Source organism: Spermophilus citellus (assembly GCF_964194105.1).
Source record: "Spermophilus citellus genome assembly, chromosome: 4".
Taxonomy (NCBI): Eukaryota; Metazoa; Chordata; class Mammalia; order Rodentia; family Sciuridae; genus Spermophilus; species Spermophilus citellus.
This window is the reverse complement of record NC_138185.1, coordinates 130,632,691-130,647,241: the sequence shown is the minus strand read 5'-3', so window position 1 is coordinate 130,647,241 and position 14,551 is coordinate 130,632,691. Positions and strand designations below refer to the sequence as shown.

Sequence of the window (14,551 nt, the reverse complement as noted above, 5' to 3'; positions counted from 1 at the left end):
TCCCTTTCCTCTTAAACAGTTCACAATTCTATGATTCATATACATATCTAAAAAAGAGACTTCACCTCTTTGTTAAATTAAGACTTTTCAAGGCAATTATGCATTTCAGGATTAACAGCTTAATAGCAATTATACTAGAAATAGAAATACATAGAAATAGAAAATATATAGAAATAGAAAGTCTCATATACGCCAGACACTGGTGGACACTCTGTAGGTATCACTTCACTTAATGTTTCCATGATCTTATAAAGTACTATTTTCTTTCATTTTACAGATAAGAAAACCAAGGATCCAAGAGGAAAATGACTTGTCCAAGATCATATAGTTCTTGGGTGGTACAGGCAGAATTTCAATCAGATCTGTCTAACATCAAAATTTTTGCTTTCTTTCAGCATGGTAATCTCCTTCTACCCATGTGTTATTAACTCATCTCTACCAGGAAGTATAAAATTCTAAAACATTTTTAAATGCATATGTGTATAAAATATTGAAATTGGAAGGCCCCAAACTGTCATGTGTTTGAATTCCCTAACTTCACAGTGTGTCAGAGAGAAGAGACATCATACTCTAAGGCAAGTGCAGACCCGCCAGGGAACCAGGGTGTCTGCCCTGAAACCCAGGCACTTCCTCCACTCTGCTAAGCAAGGTGTCACCATTTCAGACACTGTCCACTGAGCTTGAAAATTCTGAGGGACGAGAGCAACTTTGGGTGCAGCTTCTATATCGTGCCAATGAATAAGTCCAGGCTGGATCTTGGGTCACGTGGTGGAATGAACTAACAAAAATTTTGATACCTTCTTTGCTATAATTAGAGAAACGTAAAACAAAACACATCAATATTTACCTTTCGCTTTTTAGCAGCTCCATTTGTCCCAGGGACAGTTTCACACAGGCGACTTATTGCTTCCCTATAGAACAGAAACCATAGAAATACTTAGCATATCACCTACACACTGTAAGCATTCAAGAAACGCTAGCATTAACAGTGGGGCTGCCATAAATGACCTTCCCGTGGCCCCACAGGAGAAAATGCTGCGCTTAGTCTCATCTGCAGTTAGTTCAAACTCAGGGAGACCTAGCAATACCCTAATATTGAAAAACTGCTTTCCAACAAGGAGTCCTACTAATCATTTTGCTCATTAATTTTTTTCCTTGGATTTTCAGATTAGACTTTTTTGATTTTATTTATTTTTATTTATATATGACAGCAGAATACATTACAATTCTTGTTACAAATGTAGAGCACAATTTTCCATATCTCTGAATGCCAAATGCTTTCTTTGATATAAGGAGGCTGACTCATAGTGGGATAAGGAGAGGGAGCATGGGAGGAATAGACGAACTCTAGATAGGGCAGAGGGGTTGGAGGGGAAGGGAAGGGGCATAGAGTTAGAAATGATGGTGAAACATGATGATCATTATTATCCAAAGTACATGTATGTAGACACAAATTGGTGTGAATATACTTTGTATACAACCAGATTTGATTTTTTTGTTGTTGATTTTTTAACCAAAAAAGAGGGGCCAACCTTTGTCTTCTGGGAATACTTCACAATTTTTCCTTTAGCAAAATCCTCACTGTGGTTCATGGTTATTTCAGCACCAAAGACAATTAAAAACAAATAAATACAACACTAGAAGAAGTTTGAAAGGATAGGGAGAGCACTGGACTTCAAGGTGGGCTCAAATGGAGGCTTATTGACTAAGTAACTGCTACACACCATTGAGCTTTCATGTAATTTCACAGAAGAAAAAGAAAATCAATATCAAATTTCCTCCTTTGCTTATTTTTCTGCTCTTACTACATATTGCACTTCCTGAGAGAAAAGCACCACTAAAATAAGTAGTTGCTCCTTAATGGAAGTGGTGGAGGAGAAGGGCCCTCCTCTCCAGAAATGCAGTTATAACTAAAAGCTTTTGTGTCTGGGACGATGAACATTCATAACCGACCCTTCCTCACTCTGTGTAATATGAACCTGAGCCTTTTGCTTTCAACACACACATTTAACTTTTCACAAGGCAAATGGAATTCTCTATGTTCCTTCCTGGGTCTCCCCAGAGATCACTGTTTAAAGTAACAAATTGTATATGAAGATAATACAACATTGTATTTCAGTTTTTTTATAATATTTTCTGAGATAATTTTGATTTCCACAGAAAGAGGGGGCCATCAAAGAAAGGAATTCAGACCCATTACTAAGAAGCTACGGTTAGGATAGGTGATAGTACAGATCAGTGATCCAGAACACACTTTGGAAGGGCGAGCTGAACTCCCAAAGATTTCACACATCATTTCAGAATTATATGTTTTAGCCTAGGATCTCTTTTTTCCCTCTGAATAAATAAAACTCTTTTCCAAGGTATTATCTTGTCTGATTTTTGCATAATTACCTTCAACCAAAGAAGAGTATGGCTCCTTGGTTTAGCATATTTTCTCAGGATTTCATATATTGTTTCCTCTAGTATTCCAACCTCTGTTCTCTGAGTCAAACAGAAGGATCATGCAGAAGGTTGGCTTCGCTTGTTTGGTTGGTTGATTAATGTTCTGAGTCACCTTAGTGATTATTCAATAATTGATGAGACTCATATAATTGATCCAAATTGACTTCCAAAACTGCCAAAATAATTAGTCCAGGAACTCCACTGTATCCATAGTATTAAAACAGTATTATAAGAAAGGGCAGGACCTTTACTCCATAAGAATCAATCAGGGTGCTTTGTAAGTAGTTCAAAATAAAGTACAAAGAAAGGTGGACCCTGATGCTACCAAATATAATAAGTATTATTAGAATTATTTTTAGAAGAAGGTATTACTTTTATATAGTGCCTTATAGTTTTACAAAGTGCTTTCCCAGGTACTGGGTTTATTTGTTTGTTTGTTTTTAATTTCTCACACACCTACTGTCACTGTCTTCTAACAAAAGTAACATGGTAAATCTGACTTAAAGGGGACTCTTTAGCATGAGCACTCTCAAGGAAGGATGAATCTACCTGGCAGAGTGGGGACTGGAAATCCTAGAAAGAGAAGAGCAGAAGCATGAAGTATACAAGGGGAACAAATACTTTGACATTGCTAGAGAATAAAATGTGGTAAAGCAGGAGTGAATAAGAGATAAGAGATGAGATGAGAGTGGCAAATGTTTTTCTGTTAAGGACCCTATAGCAAATATTTTAGTCTTTGTTCTGTTCCAAATGCTCAACTCTGCCACTGTAGTGCAAAAAAACAGCCTTAGACAATATGCCAACAAATGAGCATAGTTGTGTTCCAGTACAACTTTATTTCTAGAAACAATCAGTTGGCGAGATCTGGCCCACAGACCATAGTTTGCTAATTCACACAGAAGGAGAGAGAAAAGTTCAATCTTAAAAAAGAGGAAACTGTTCTTATACATTATCATTTTAAAATTAGATTTAAAACAACTACATGATACTTCATTTACATTAGGAAAAAAAACAAATATGAAGTCCATTACCACTTCAGACATATTTATCCATTGCTAGGAGCCTAAATAGTATTAGCATAATCTTTCTAAAGAGTAATTTGATAAAGCATGACAAATATAAAAATTATCAAAGTGTTTGACAGGGCAAAAACTTACATTGAAAGAGTGTGTAAGTAAAAAGAACATTTATTTTAGAATAGAAAACCAACCCCAAAGCTTGTGATGTAGAGATAAAATATGCCAAATTAAATATTGTCGGGATGCTGAGAAAAAGAGGATCCACTGAGCCCATAAGTTCGAGGCCAGTCTGAGCAACATAGCAAGACCCTGTGGAAGGAAGGAAGGAAGGAAGGAAGGAAGGAAGGAAGGAAGGAAGGAAGGAAGGAAGGAAGGGAGGGAGGGAGGGAGGGAGGGGAAAGGAATTGAAACTGGGTTTCAAAGAACTTAAATTTTACTGCTTCCAAACAAGGCAGCTGATAGCGGAAGACACAGAATACAAATCCAGGTCTGACTTCAAAACTCTTACTCAGCCAGGGAGGAGCAACATGGCCAGGTGGATAGGAGGAGCCCCAGGCTGGGGTGGGGGTGGGGGGATATTGATTGTCCTCTTTTCCTCATGTCCCCTGTCCCCTACAGAGTGAGGGCTACCTTTTAGCCAACATTCACATCAATGTGGCTGAGATAAACTGCCAAGGGAAAAGGGCAAATGGGCTGGGATCAGCTCTGAAAAGGCTCTTGCTGAAGCCCCAACCTTTCCCAGCCTTTGCATTCTGTCCCCTGGCTGCTAGTGCCTTCTGGAAGAGGCACGTGAACACTCACACACTCACCCCAACTGAGGTGCCTGCAGCTTTACAGTGTGAAAATCTCTGGATATACAACTCTCCTCAAAAGAAAACAAGGGGAAAACATGTGCTTATGAACTTACTTTGAAAACGGAGAGGTTTTTATTTTGTTTTGGATTTGAAACTCTAAAATGAACCATGGGTTCCCTCCACCCCCTGTGTTTGTGCTACCTTTATTCGATTTCAAAGGGCCCACTTCCCACCGCACTGCCCCAAAAGCATTTGTAAACCACTGCTTAAAAATAACCTCTGAAACTCACTTTCTTTGCTGATATCAGTGTTAACAGATCTGGAAATCTCAGACATGGAAAACAGATATATCCCTGCATTTTGTTGCTTTTCTTTACAAAGATCTTTTCTTTCCCTGAGAGTGGGACCAAGAAATTAACTGTAATATTTTCAAGAACAAATAGTACTTTCAGAGTTTTTCTGGAGTCTCAGCCACACCCTCCAGCCTAATACACTGACTGTACAAATGCTATGGAAAAAGAAAACACAGTTGGGAGCCTGCAGTGGCGACTTCTCCCAGGGCCCAGGGTTCCCCGCCTTCCTGGCTGCCAGCAGTCTGCATTTCTGCGTAGGCCTTTCGGAGCTGTCTTGCCATGAGATCTTCTGCAGCTAGCAAACATTTGGCACTTGTCTTCTCTTAGAGGAGCAGAATTTTTGGAGTTTAAATGGCTGAAGATTTCTATCCTGGGAGCCTGTTCTAGAAAGAGAGAGAAACACCCCACAACACCAACAGTGGCCACTTTGTTTATTGTTTCACCACATGAGAAGGAAGGGGAGAAGTGGGCTGATGTAAGAGAAGGAGAATGCAGTTGAAGATTTGCTTTTAAGACTATAAAACCCTGCCTACGCCATAAGACCAAAAAAAGATATTTTGTCTGCCTTCACAAAGTCCAAACCAATCATCTAAACAAAGCCATCTTTCTTCACTAACCCCGGGCCCACTGCAGTACTTAAGTTATAATTTTTCTGTGTCTTTAACCCTTAAACAGTTAAGCTCCTTTGGCAGCAATGTTGCCTAACACCCCTCTCCTTTTCTTCCCCCCCAAGTTTGGAAGGCAATATCACAATCCAAGACAAAGTGGTACATTTAATGGGGGGAAGGGCTTCAGGGCAGTTTTTTCCCAGTGAAAATGCAGTTCTTCAATAAATAGAAAAGCCAGAAAATGTGTCACATGAAACCAGGCAAAGGGCTCCGCTGGAATGATTGCAGGCAATGTTCCTGCAATCCCCCACCCTGCACACACGCTCAGAGTCACAGCCACTGTCTCACATAACACACACGTTCACACACACAGTGAAGGAGTGGTTTCAGTTTTGTTGTGGCAATAGAAAAGAGAATAAAATTTTCTTACAACAAGAACCTTTCCAAACTGAAAAGATTCCGGCCACACTAATTTGCCTCTATTTTCCAAGGGACTTCCCTTTACTTCTCATCTCCAACATGATCCTTAAAGAAACCGGTTAACAATGTCTAAGGGTCAAGTTGTCACCTGAAAGTCTCAAATTGCCTTCATGTTGTGAATGAAGGGACTTGTGAGTCATTCAGACTCCACCTCGGTGTGGTATTATATTATTCCAATTGTTCTAGGGAAACCAGTGCCATCTTTTTCAAAATCTTTGCCTTCAGGACATCAAGTCTCAGTGATCTATGTGTTCAATTTTGTTCAGCTTGGTGAAATTAAAGACATCCAAGGACTTGTGAAAGCCCTTGGACACGATGTTTTAGAACATGAGCCTGCCAACATGGCGATAAGGCACAATGAACAGAGTCAATGTCCACAGACCAGTTAAAAATGGAAACTTCAGACTCCCTTTGTGCTGTTATCAAGGGGCATCACCCATTCACTCAAGGAGGGTACACCCAGCTCATAAATATATCCTTTCATTTTAGAAACATGCATCTCAGGTCCCAGGTGGTCAAACAAAACCTTTCAGTGCTGCCACAGCATTTACCCTCACACTGACTTAACCACCACTGTCCTCCTGAATTATATTGAAAATCTGATTCTAAAGTACATTTGCAATTCGACCCAGCTCAGCCACCATAGGACATAGGTTGTTCTGTCTACTCTGTTCTTCTGTCCTTTGGCTCTGATACAAATGTGGACCATTAATCACACTGGAATGAGGTGAAATGACCATCCTATTCCAAGTATCACTTCTCCCCTACAAGTCTCCCTAGTTAACAGAAAGTAAATGCTAATGTTCTCTATCTCACAATAATTTCCTACAATAGGATCATGTATTTCAATATTCAGACACTTACACCCACAAAATGTAGTCTGTAGCCTTTGTAAGTGGTTATGCCTTATGAAAATGACAAGAGTCATTTTCATACAAAATAAGAATAAATTTGTCAGTCCCAAACTCTGTTTTCCTTTACTTTGGGATAAGCTGGGCTTCTTTAAAACAACTCTGTTAGAGAGAAAACATTCAAAATATTATGAAGGTGTGGCTTTTAAAGAGTGCATCGACATGCAATGTGATCACTTTAAAGTCAAAGTTCTTTCATTTAAATTAAAAAAAAAACAGAACAGATCCAACTTGATCAACCACTTTTTATTCACTCCATTTCATTCTCAATGATATGTATCTGTTTACAAAAGCTTGGCCTTTTTTTTCAAAGAAGGAAGATTTGGCCCTGTTTAATATTTAAACCAATTTGCTGCAAAGGTGTTAATAACATTGCGTGAGACAGCAATTGTTGGAAAGAACAACTTTCGTCACATTTTTTTAAAAAAATAACTGGTTCTTTAAAAGGCCATTTGGCATATATGTTATCAATTTTATCTGAAAAGTTCATTTTTTAATGTGGGTGTGCACTCTTAAAGGAATCATTCCTGGGCTAGCCAGTTAAGTCCACGGTGGCAAATGACTGAAGGACAGTTGGACCTGCACATCTGTCAGGAATTTGCCAGCATAACCATTCAGGTAAGTGGCAAAAAACTTTCAAGTTCTCAATAATCAACTGGTAACTGTTTAAATGCAGATTTCCAGGGTTGTTTGTAGAGATTTTGATTCTCTAAGTCTGTAATGGGGCTAGGATCTTCAGTTTGACAAGCCTCTCAGCTGATCCTGAAGCAGAGTTGATGGTTCACATGGTTGATTCAAAAGTCTCTTGGACTCAGCTACATAGGGCAACTGGTTTTGTGTGCTACAGCTTTGACCAGATGGTTTCTGTAGTGGATGCTAAGAAATGAGGTTAACTGTTCCTAGAGGCTTGATCAGGAAGGCTACACTCCCTGTACATTTGATGATTTCCATTTGGGGGAAAACCTGTCTTCAACTTAGTCACTCTGTGCTGGAGTAGATATTTGGCAAATCCACTCCTCTCCCCCCTCTGCCTCCCTGCCTTGCCTGCTCTTGGGGAATGCTTTTACCAGCGGGCATCTGGCGGTCTTGAATTTCTTTGCTCCCAGTACATGCAGGTGGCAAGAGTGACCTGCATTCTATTTCCCATCTGGCAGTCTGGAGGCAGAGAGTCTGGGTCCATCTGAACCTCAGACTGCATTCCCACTCGAGGCAGTTGTTCTCAGTCTTGACTGCACATTGGAGAAACTCCAAGGAGCGTGTTAACAAGTACTGAAGACAGAGTCTTATCTCTAGAGATTCTGATTTAATTGGTACAGGATAGGACTTAGGGACTGGAAGTTTTAAAATCTCTCCCAAGTGTTTCCAGATGAGCTTAGGTTGAGAATCACTCTGCAAGTTTTTCTGAAAAGGACCAGATGGTAAATAATTTAAGATGGGCAGGCTATACAGTCTGTGTTGCAACTATTCAACTCTGCTACTATGGCTTGAAGAGCAGCTACAGTCTATGAATGAACAGGCACGATTGTGATGCCAGTAACACTTATGGACACTGAAATTTTAATTTTATATAATTTTCACATGTCACTATATCTTCTTTTTTTCCCCAACCACTTAGAAATATCAAAACTATTCCTGGACAGCAAGGTAACAAAAATCAAAATCAGGCCACTGGCTGAATTTGGCCTGCAGACTATGATTCTCTGAACATTATTATAGAGAAACAGGATCCAAAAGATCTTGGGCTGGCCCCAGTTGCTTCGTTTTCCTCTAGAGCAAGCTAGAGTTCAAATTCTAGCTGTGTCTTAAAGTCTCTGTGACCCTGAACAAGTTTTTAAAGCTTTCTAGGTCTCAATCCCTTAAATATATAAAGTAGGATAGTGTTTGAACAATGTTTCAGTAAATGCCAACCATTGCTATTGCTTTATCCTTCTAATGGCTTTCTGCTTTAACTGGATCAAATCTATTTTATACAGTACCCAGTACCAGCGAAGTATTCTATGTGATATAACTGGGATGCTGTAGGTAATACATTGGATAATAGTAAAAAGTATGTCTATTATACAAGTAGTACTTGATAGTACAATTTTCTATAAAGGCAGATTGCATGTATGATTTTCTTTAAGTCCCCAAGTAATCTCTCAGACTACTTTGGACATAAAATGTGTTCAATATATAAAAGTTTAGGTGTCCCCATGACATTGAAACAAAGTGTGGACCTTGTCTCCCTGTATAAACAAGACTCTCCCCACTCCTTCAAAGTGGAGGTACTCATTTCCTCAATTGCTGGAGTGGACTGCACACAACTGGGTTCCTTCCCCAGAAATTGTCCTCTCCCGAGAGAAGTCACCTTCCCCATGCATATGTCTCACCCTGAGAGGTAGCAGGCATCCAATAACTAGTCACTATGGGATTGGAGGGTCTTGTCCTCTTGCCTCAATTTGGAACAACTCTAAAGTGCTATCCTAACTCCAGAATTGCCCATGGTATCTGCAGAGACCTTTGTTGTGACTTCATTGATATTCAGCCTCTCCTTGTGTCCAGCCTGCTTCCCTCATTCCCTCAGCAGCTAACCTCAAGAGTACTCCAGGAAACCTTTTGCCCTAAACTCTCCATTTACCTAAGACTTGCCAATTAGTTGCTGCCAGAATTATATATCACCTTAGATTTGCATATCCACATAACTAGAGGACATCTTTTTTTTAATTTTTAAGAATCTGTGTTATCCAAAAGTCAACTCAAACTGTTTCAAGATATAGGAATTAGACCGGAAAGTATGCAACTTCTAGAAGATACATAGTCTCAACACCCCGACATATCATCACAGGTACTGACTTCCTTAATAAGGCTCCTAAAGCTCAAGAAATAAAACTAAGAATCAATAAGTGGGCTGGCATCAAATTAAAAAGCTTCTGCACAGCAAAGCAAACAAGTAAGAGTGTGAAGAGAGAAGTTACAAAATGGAAAAAATCTTTGCCAGCTACTCTTTCAACAGGGGATTAATATCCAGTATACATAAAGAACTCAAAAAACTTAACACCAAAACAAACAAACAAAAAACAAAAACCACCTAATCAACAAAGGGGCAAAAGAACTAAAAAAACATTTCTCAAAAGAATAAATATAAATGGTCAGCAAATGCATTAAGAAGGGTTCAATATCTTTAGCAATCATGGAAATACAAATCAAAACTACACTGAGATTTCATGTCACTCTAGTTAGAATGGCAGTCATCAAAAACACAAATAATAAATGCTGGTGAAAATGTGGGAGGAAAGGTACACTCATGCATTATTGGTGGAACTGCATCAATAGTATAACCACTTTGGAAAGCAGTATGAAGATTCCTCAAAAGATTAGGAATGAAACTACCACATCATGCAGCTATAAGTACTATTCCTTTGTATTTATCCGAAAAAACAAAAATAAGCATACTATAGTGATACACACATACCAATGTTTAGAGCAGTGCAATTACATGATCACCAAGTTATGGAAATAGTCAAGGTGCCTCTCAACAGATGAATGGATGAAGAAAATGTGGTTTATATACACAAAGGCGTTTTTCTCAGCCATAAAAAAAGAATGAAACTACTTCATTTTCAGGTAAATGGATGGAACTTGAGAACATTATGTTAAGAAACAGGCCAAATGCTAAGTGAAGTTAGCCAATCCCAAAAAACCAAACGCCAAATGTTTTCTTTGATATAAGGAGGCTGATTCATAGTGGGATAGGGAGAGGGAACATGGGAGGAAGGAATAGATAGGGCAGAGGGGTCATGGGGTAATTAATGATGATTGAATGTGATGATCATTATTATCCAAAGTATATGTATAAAGATACAAATTGGTATGAATATACTATGTATACAACCAGAGATATGAAAAATTGTGCTCTATATATGTAATAAGAATTATAATGCATCCCACTGTTATATGTAAATAAATAAATGACAATCCCATGCTTACAGAAAGCTAAAAAAAAAAAAGTAGGCCCAAATCTTCATCATGTCAGATTAGACTCTGACTTCCTTAACAAGACTCCTAAAGTGCACAAAAGAAAATTAAGAATAAATAAATAAGATGGATTCAAACTAAAAAGCTTCTTTTCACAAAACAAAACAAAACAAAACAAAAAACCAATGAGGTGAAGAGACAGACTATAGAATGGGAGCAAATTTTTACCACATGCACATAACATAGAGCACGAATCTCTAGGATATATAAAGAACTCAAAAAACTCAACACCAAAAAAAAAAAAATCATTAAATTAGCTAAGGAACTGAACAGACACTTCTCAGAAGATATAATGTCCTTTTCTCTACTAAGGGAATAAACAAAGTCCCTTAGTAGATAGCCCACTATCAACAAATGTATGAAAACATGTTCAACATCTCTAGTAATTAGAAAAATTCAAATAAAAACTACTCTAAAAATTTCATTTCTCTTCAGTCAGAATGGAAGTTATCAAGAATACAAACAACATTACTCCTCACACTTCAGATAGAGCCCTAATATCCAGAGTATACAAAGAACTCAAAAAATTAGACAATAAGAAAACAAATAACCCAATCAACAAATGGGCCAAAGACCTGAACAGACACTTCTCAGGGGAGGACATACAATCAATCAACAAGTACATGAAAAAATGCTCACCATCTCTAGTAGTCAGAGAAATGCAAATCAAAACCACCCTAAGATACCATCTCACTCCAGTAAGATTGGCAGCCATTATGAAGTCAAACAACAACAAGTGCTGGCGAGGATGTGGGGAAAAGGGTACTCTTGTACATTGCTGGTGGGCCTGCAAACTGGTGCGGCCAATTTGGAAAGCAGTATGGAGATTCCTGGGAAAGCTGGGAATGGAACCACCATTCGACCCAGCTATTGCCCTTCTCGGACTATTCCCTGGAGACCTTAAAAGAGCGCACTACAGGGATACTGCCACATCGATGTTCATAGCAGCACAATTCACAATAGCTAGACTGTGGAACCAACCCAGATGCCCTTCAATAGATGAATGGATAAAAAAAAAAATGTGGCATTTATACACCATGGAATATTACGCAGCACTAAAAAATGACAAAATCATGGAATTTGCAGGGAAATGGATGGCACTAGAGCAGATTATGCTTAGTGAAGCTAGCCAATCCCTAAAAAACAAATACCAAATGTCTTCTTTGATATAATGAGAACAACTAAGAACAGAGCAGGGAGGAAGAGCAGGAAGAAAAGATCAACATTAAACAGATACATTAGGTGGGAGGGAAAGGGAGAGAAAAGGGAAATTGCATGGTAATGGAGGGAGACCCTCATTGTTATACAAAATTTCACATAAGAGGTTGTGAGGGGAACGGGAAAATAAACAAGGAGAGAAATGAATTACAGTAGATGGGGTAGAGAGAGAAGATGGGAGGGGAGGGGAGGGGGGATAGTAGAGGATAGGAAAGGTAGCAGAATACAACAGTTACTAATAGGGCATTATGTAAAAATGTGGATGTGTAACCGATGTGATTCTGCAATCTGTATATGGGGTAAAATTGGGAGTTCATAACCAACTTGAATCTAATGTATGAAACATGATATGTCAAGAGCTTTGTAATGTCTTGAACAACCAATAAAAAAAAAGAATACAAACAACCATCAGTGCTGGTGAGGATGTGGGGGAAAAGGCACACTCACACATTGCTAGTGGGACTGCAAATTGGTGCAACCAATCTGGAAAGTATTATGGAGATTCCTTAAAAAATTTGGAATGGAACCACCATTTGACTCAGCTATCCCATTCCTTAGTCTATACCAAAAGGACTTAAAAACAGAATACTACAGGGACACAGCCACATCAATATTTATAGCAGCACAATTCACAATAGCCAAACTCTGGAACCAACCCTTCAATAAATGAATGAATAAAGAAACTGTGGTATATACATACAATGGAATATTACTCAGCATTAAAAGAGAATAAAATTATGGCATTTGCAGGTAAATGGATGGAGCTGGAGAATATTATGCTAAGTGGAGTAAGCCAAAACCAAAAAATCAGAGACCAAATGTTTTCTATGATAAGTGGATGCTAATCCATAATAGGGAGGTCATGGGATAGTGGAAGAACTTTGGCTGGGGCAAAGGGGAAGGGGGAGGGGGAGTGAGAGTAAGAAGATGGTGGAATGAGATGGACATTATTACCCTAGGTACATGTATGATTGCACAAACGGTGTGACCCTATTTTATGTACAAAAAAAGAAGTGAAATATTGTGCTCCATTTGTGTATAATGAATTGAAGAGTATTCTGCTATCATATATAACTGATTAGAACAAATAAATTTTAAAATTTTTTAAAAATAAAATTATAAAAAAAGAAACATATGCCAAATTCAGAAAATCAAATGTCAAAATTTCTTTCACATGCAGAAGCTAGAAAAAAAATGAGGAATTAAAAGAAAAGGAAATCTCCTGAAAATAGAAAGGAGAACAGCAGAGAAGAGAAAGGGGATTTAGGGAAAAGGATAAAGAATCAGAAGGAGGAACTACAGGATGACATTGACCAAACTATGCTAGGTATATGTATGAATATATCACAATAAATTCTACTTTTATGTATAATTATAATGCACCAATTAAAAATAAATAAATAGAAGAAAAATCAATAGAGTAGAAGAAGAGGATCAAGAGAGGGAGGTAGGAAAGGGGAAGGGAAATATTTGGGATTGAAATGGTGCCAGTTATGTTTTATGCATATGAATATGTCAAAATGAAGCCCACAATTATGTTTAACTATAATGCACTAATAAAAAAACCGTTAAAAATAAAGTAAAAAAATTCCTAACACAAAAAAATAATTAATGTTTGAAGAGATGGAAATGTTTATTATTTTGATTTGATGATTATACATTGCATAAATGTATCAAATTATCATAATATGTCCATGAAGATGTGAAAATACCATGCCTCAATTTAAAAATTTTTAGTTAAAAAAAAATCTATGTTATACAGACAACGGGGGAAAAAAGTCATTGTCAGAGAACGTCTCATAAGTGGCACAGGTAATCTGAATCAAAATAACCTGTCCCCTTATTATTCAAACATGTGCAAATACACATCTCCTCTGTGTTGCTCTTGTCAAGCCTTTGGTCATAGTGACAGAAAGCTGACTAAAACAGAACTATATCATTAATTTCTCTGTGTTCTTAGAGAGTAGAAGAATTAAAAATGGCTCTAGCATTCCCCTAGTATCCTGCTTTCCTTTCCTAAAAATAAAAACTTCAAGATGCTTTTGGGATTTTCTGGGGGGTGATTTGTTTAAAAAATAAAAGATTTCCATGTGATTTATGATCTAACTGGATACCTCATTTGGACACTTGATAGGCTGGTACCTGTGATTTTTCAAAGTGTGGTCCACATACCAGCTGCATCAGCATCACCTGAGAACTTAAACATGAATGTTCCTGATTCAAAACTTCCAGAGTAGAGTCCAACATTCTTCCTCAAGAGTCCTGCATACTAAAATGAGACTTTGTTTTTTCCCTTAGTAGAGAAAAGGACATTAAAGTATCCTGCCCTACACATTTGTTAGTTTCTTTATGAAGCCCTTTCAGAAAGAACTTACTAATGAGGAATCTGGCATTGAAACCCAGGCCAAATTCAAAACTGAGGATTAAACGTCTTCTTATTCTGTTACTTCTGGCTTTTAGCATTTCCCTAAGATTTGTTCCTTAAAATTCTCTCACTTTGAGGCATAGTGCAAAAGAGTGAGGCAGGTTTCTGGCTCTACTACTTTTGGACTTGCTAGGCGACCTTGATAAATTGAAGTTATTCAATTTATAACAGTTGAAGTTATTCCTTCATCTACAAATAAGTTGAAGTTCAGCTAGTTTCATGTGGATCAAGAAACTTCCTCTGAATCAACTTGGACCTCAAGGCTGTCTGAACCAAACTGAGTA

General features: G+C 38.0%; 1 protein-coding gene across 1 annotated transcript in view; it reads right to left on the bottom strand.

Annotated features, from left to right (window-relative positions):
* The window catches only part of SHC4 (SHC adaptor protein 4), a 130,957-nt gene that overhangs the window by 65,897 nt on the left and 50,509 nt on the right, over positions 1-14,551 (bottom strand). Inside the window, exon 3 of the mRNA XM_081293224.1 lies at positions 848-911. Coding sequence (XP_081149350.1) covers positions 848-911 — 64 coding nt within the window. The remainder of the gene's footprint in view (positions 1-847; positions 912-14,551) is intronic.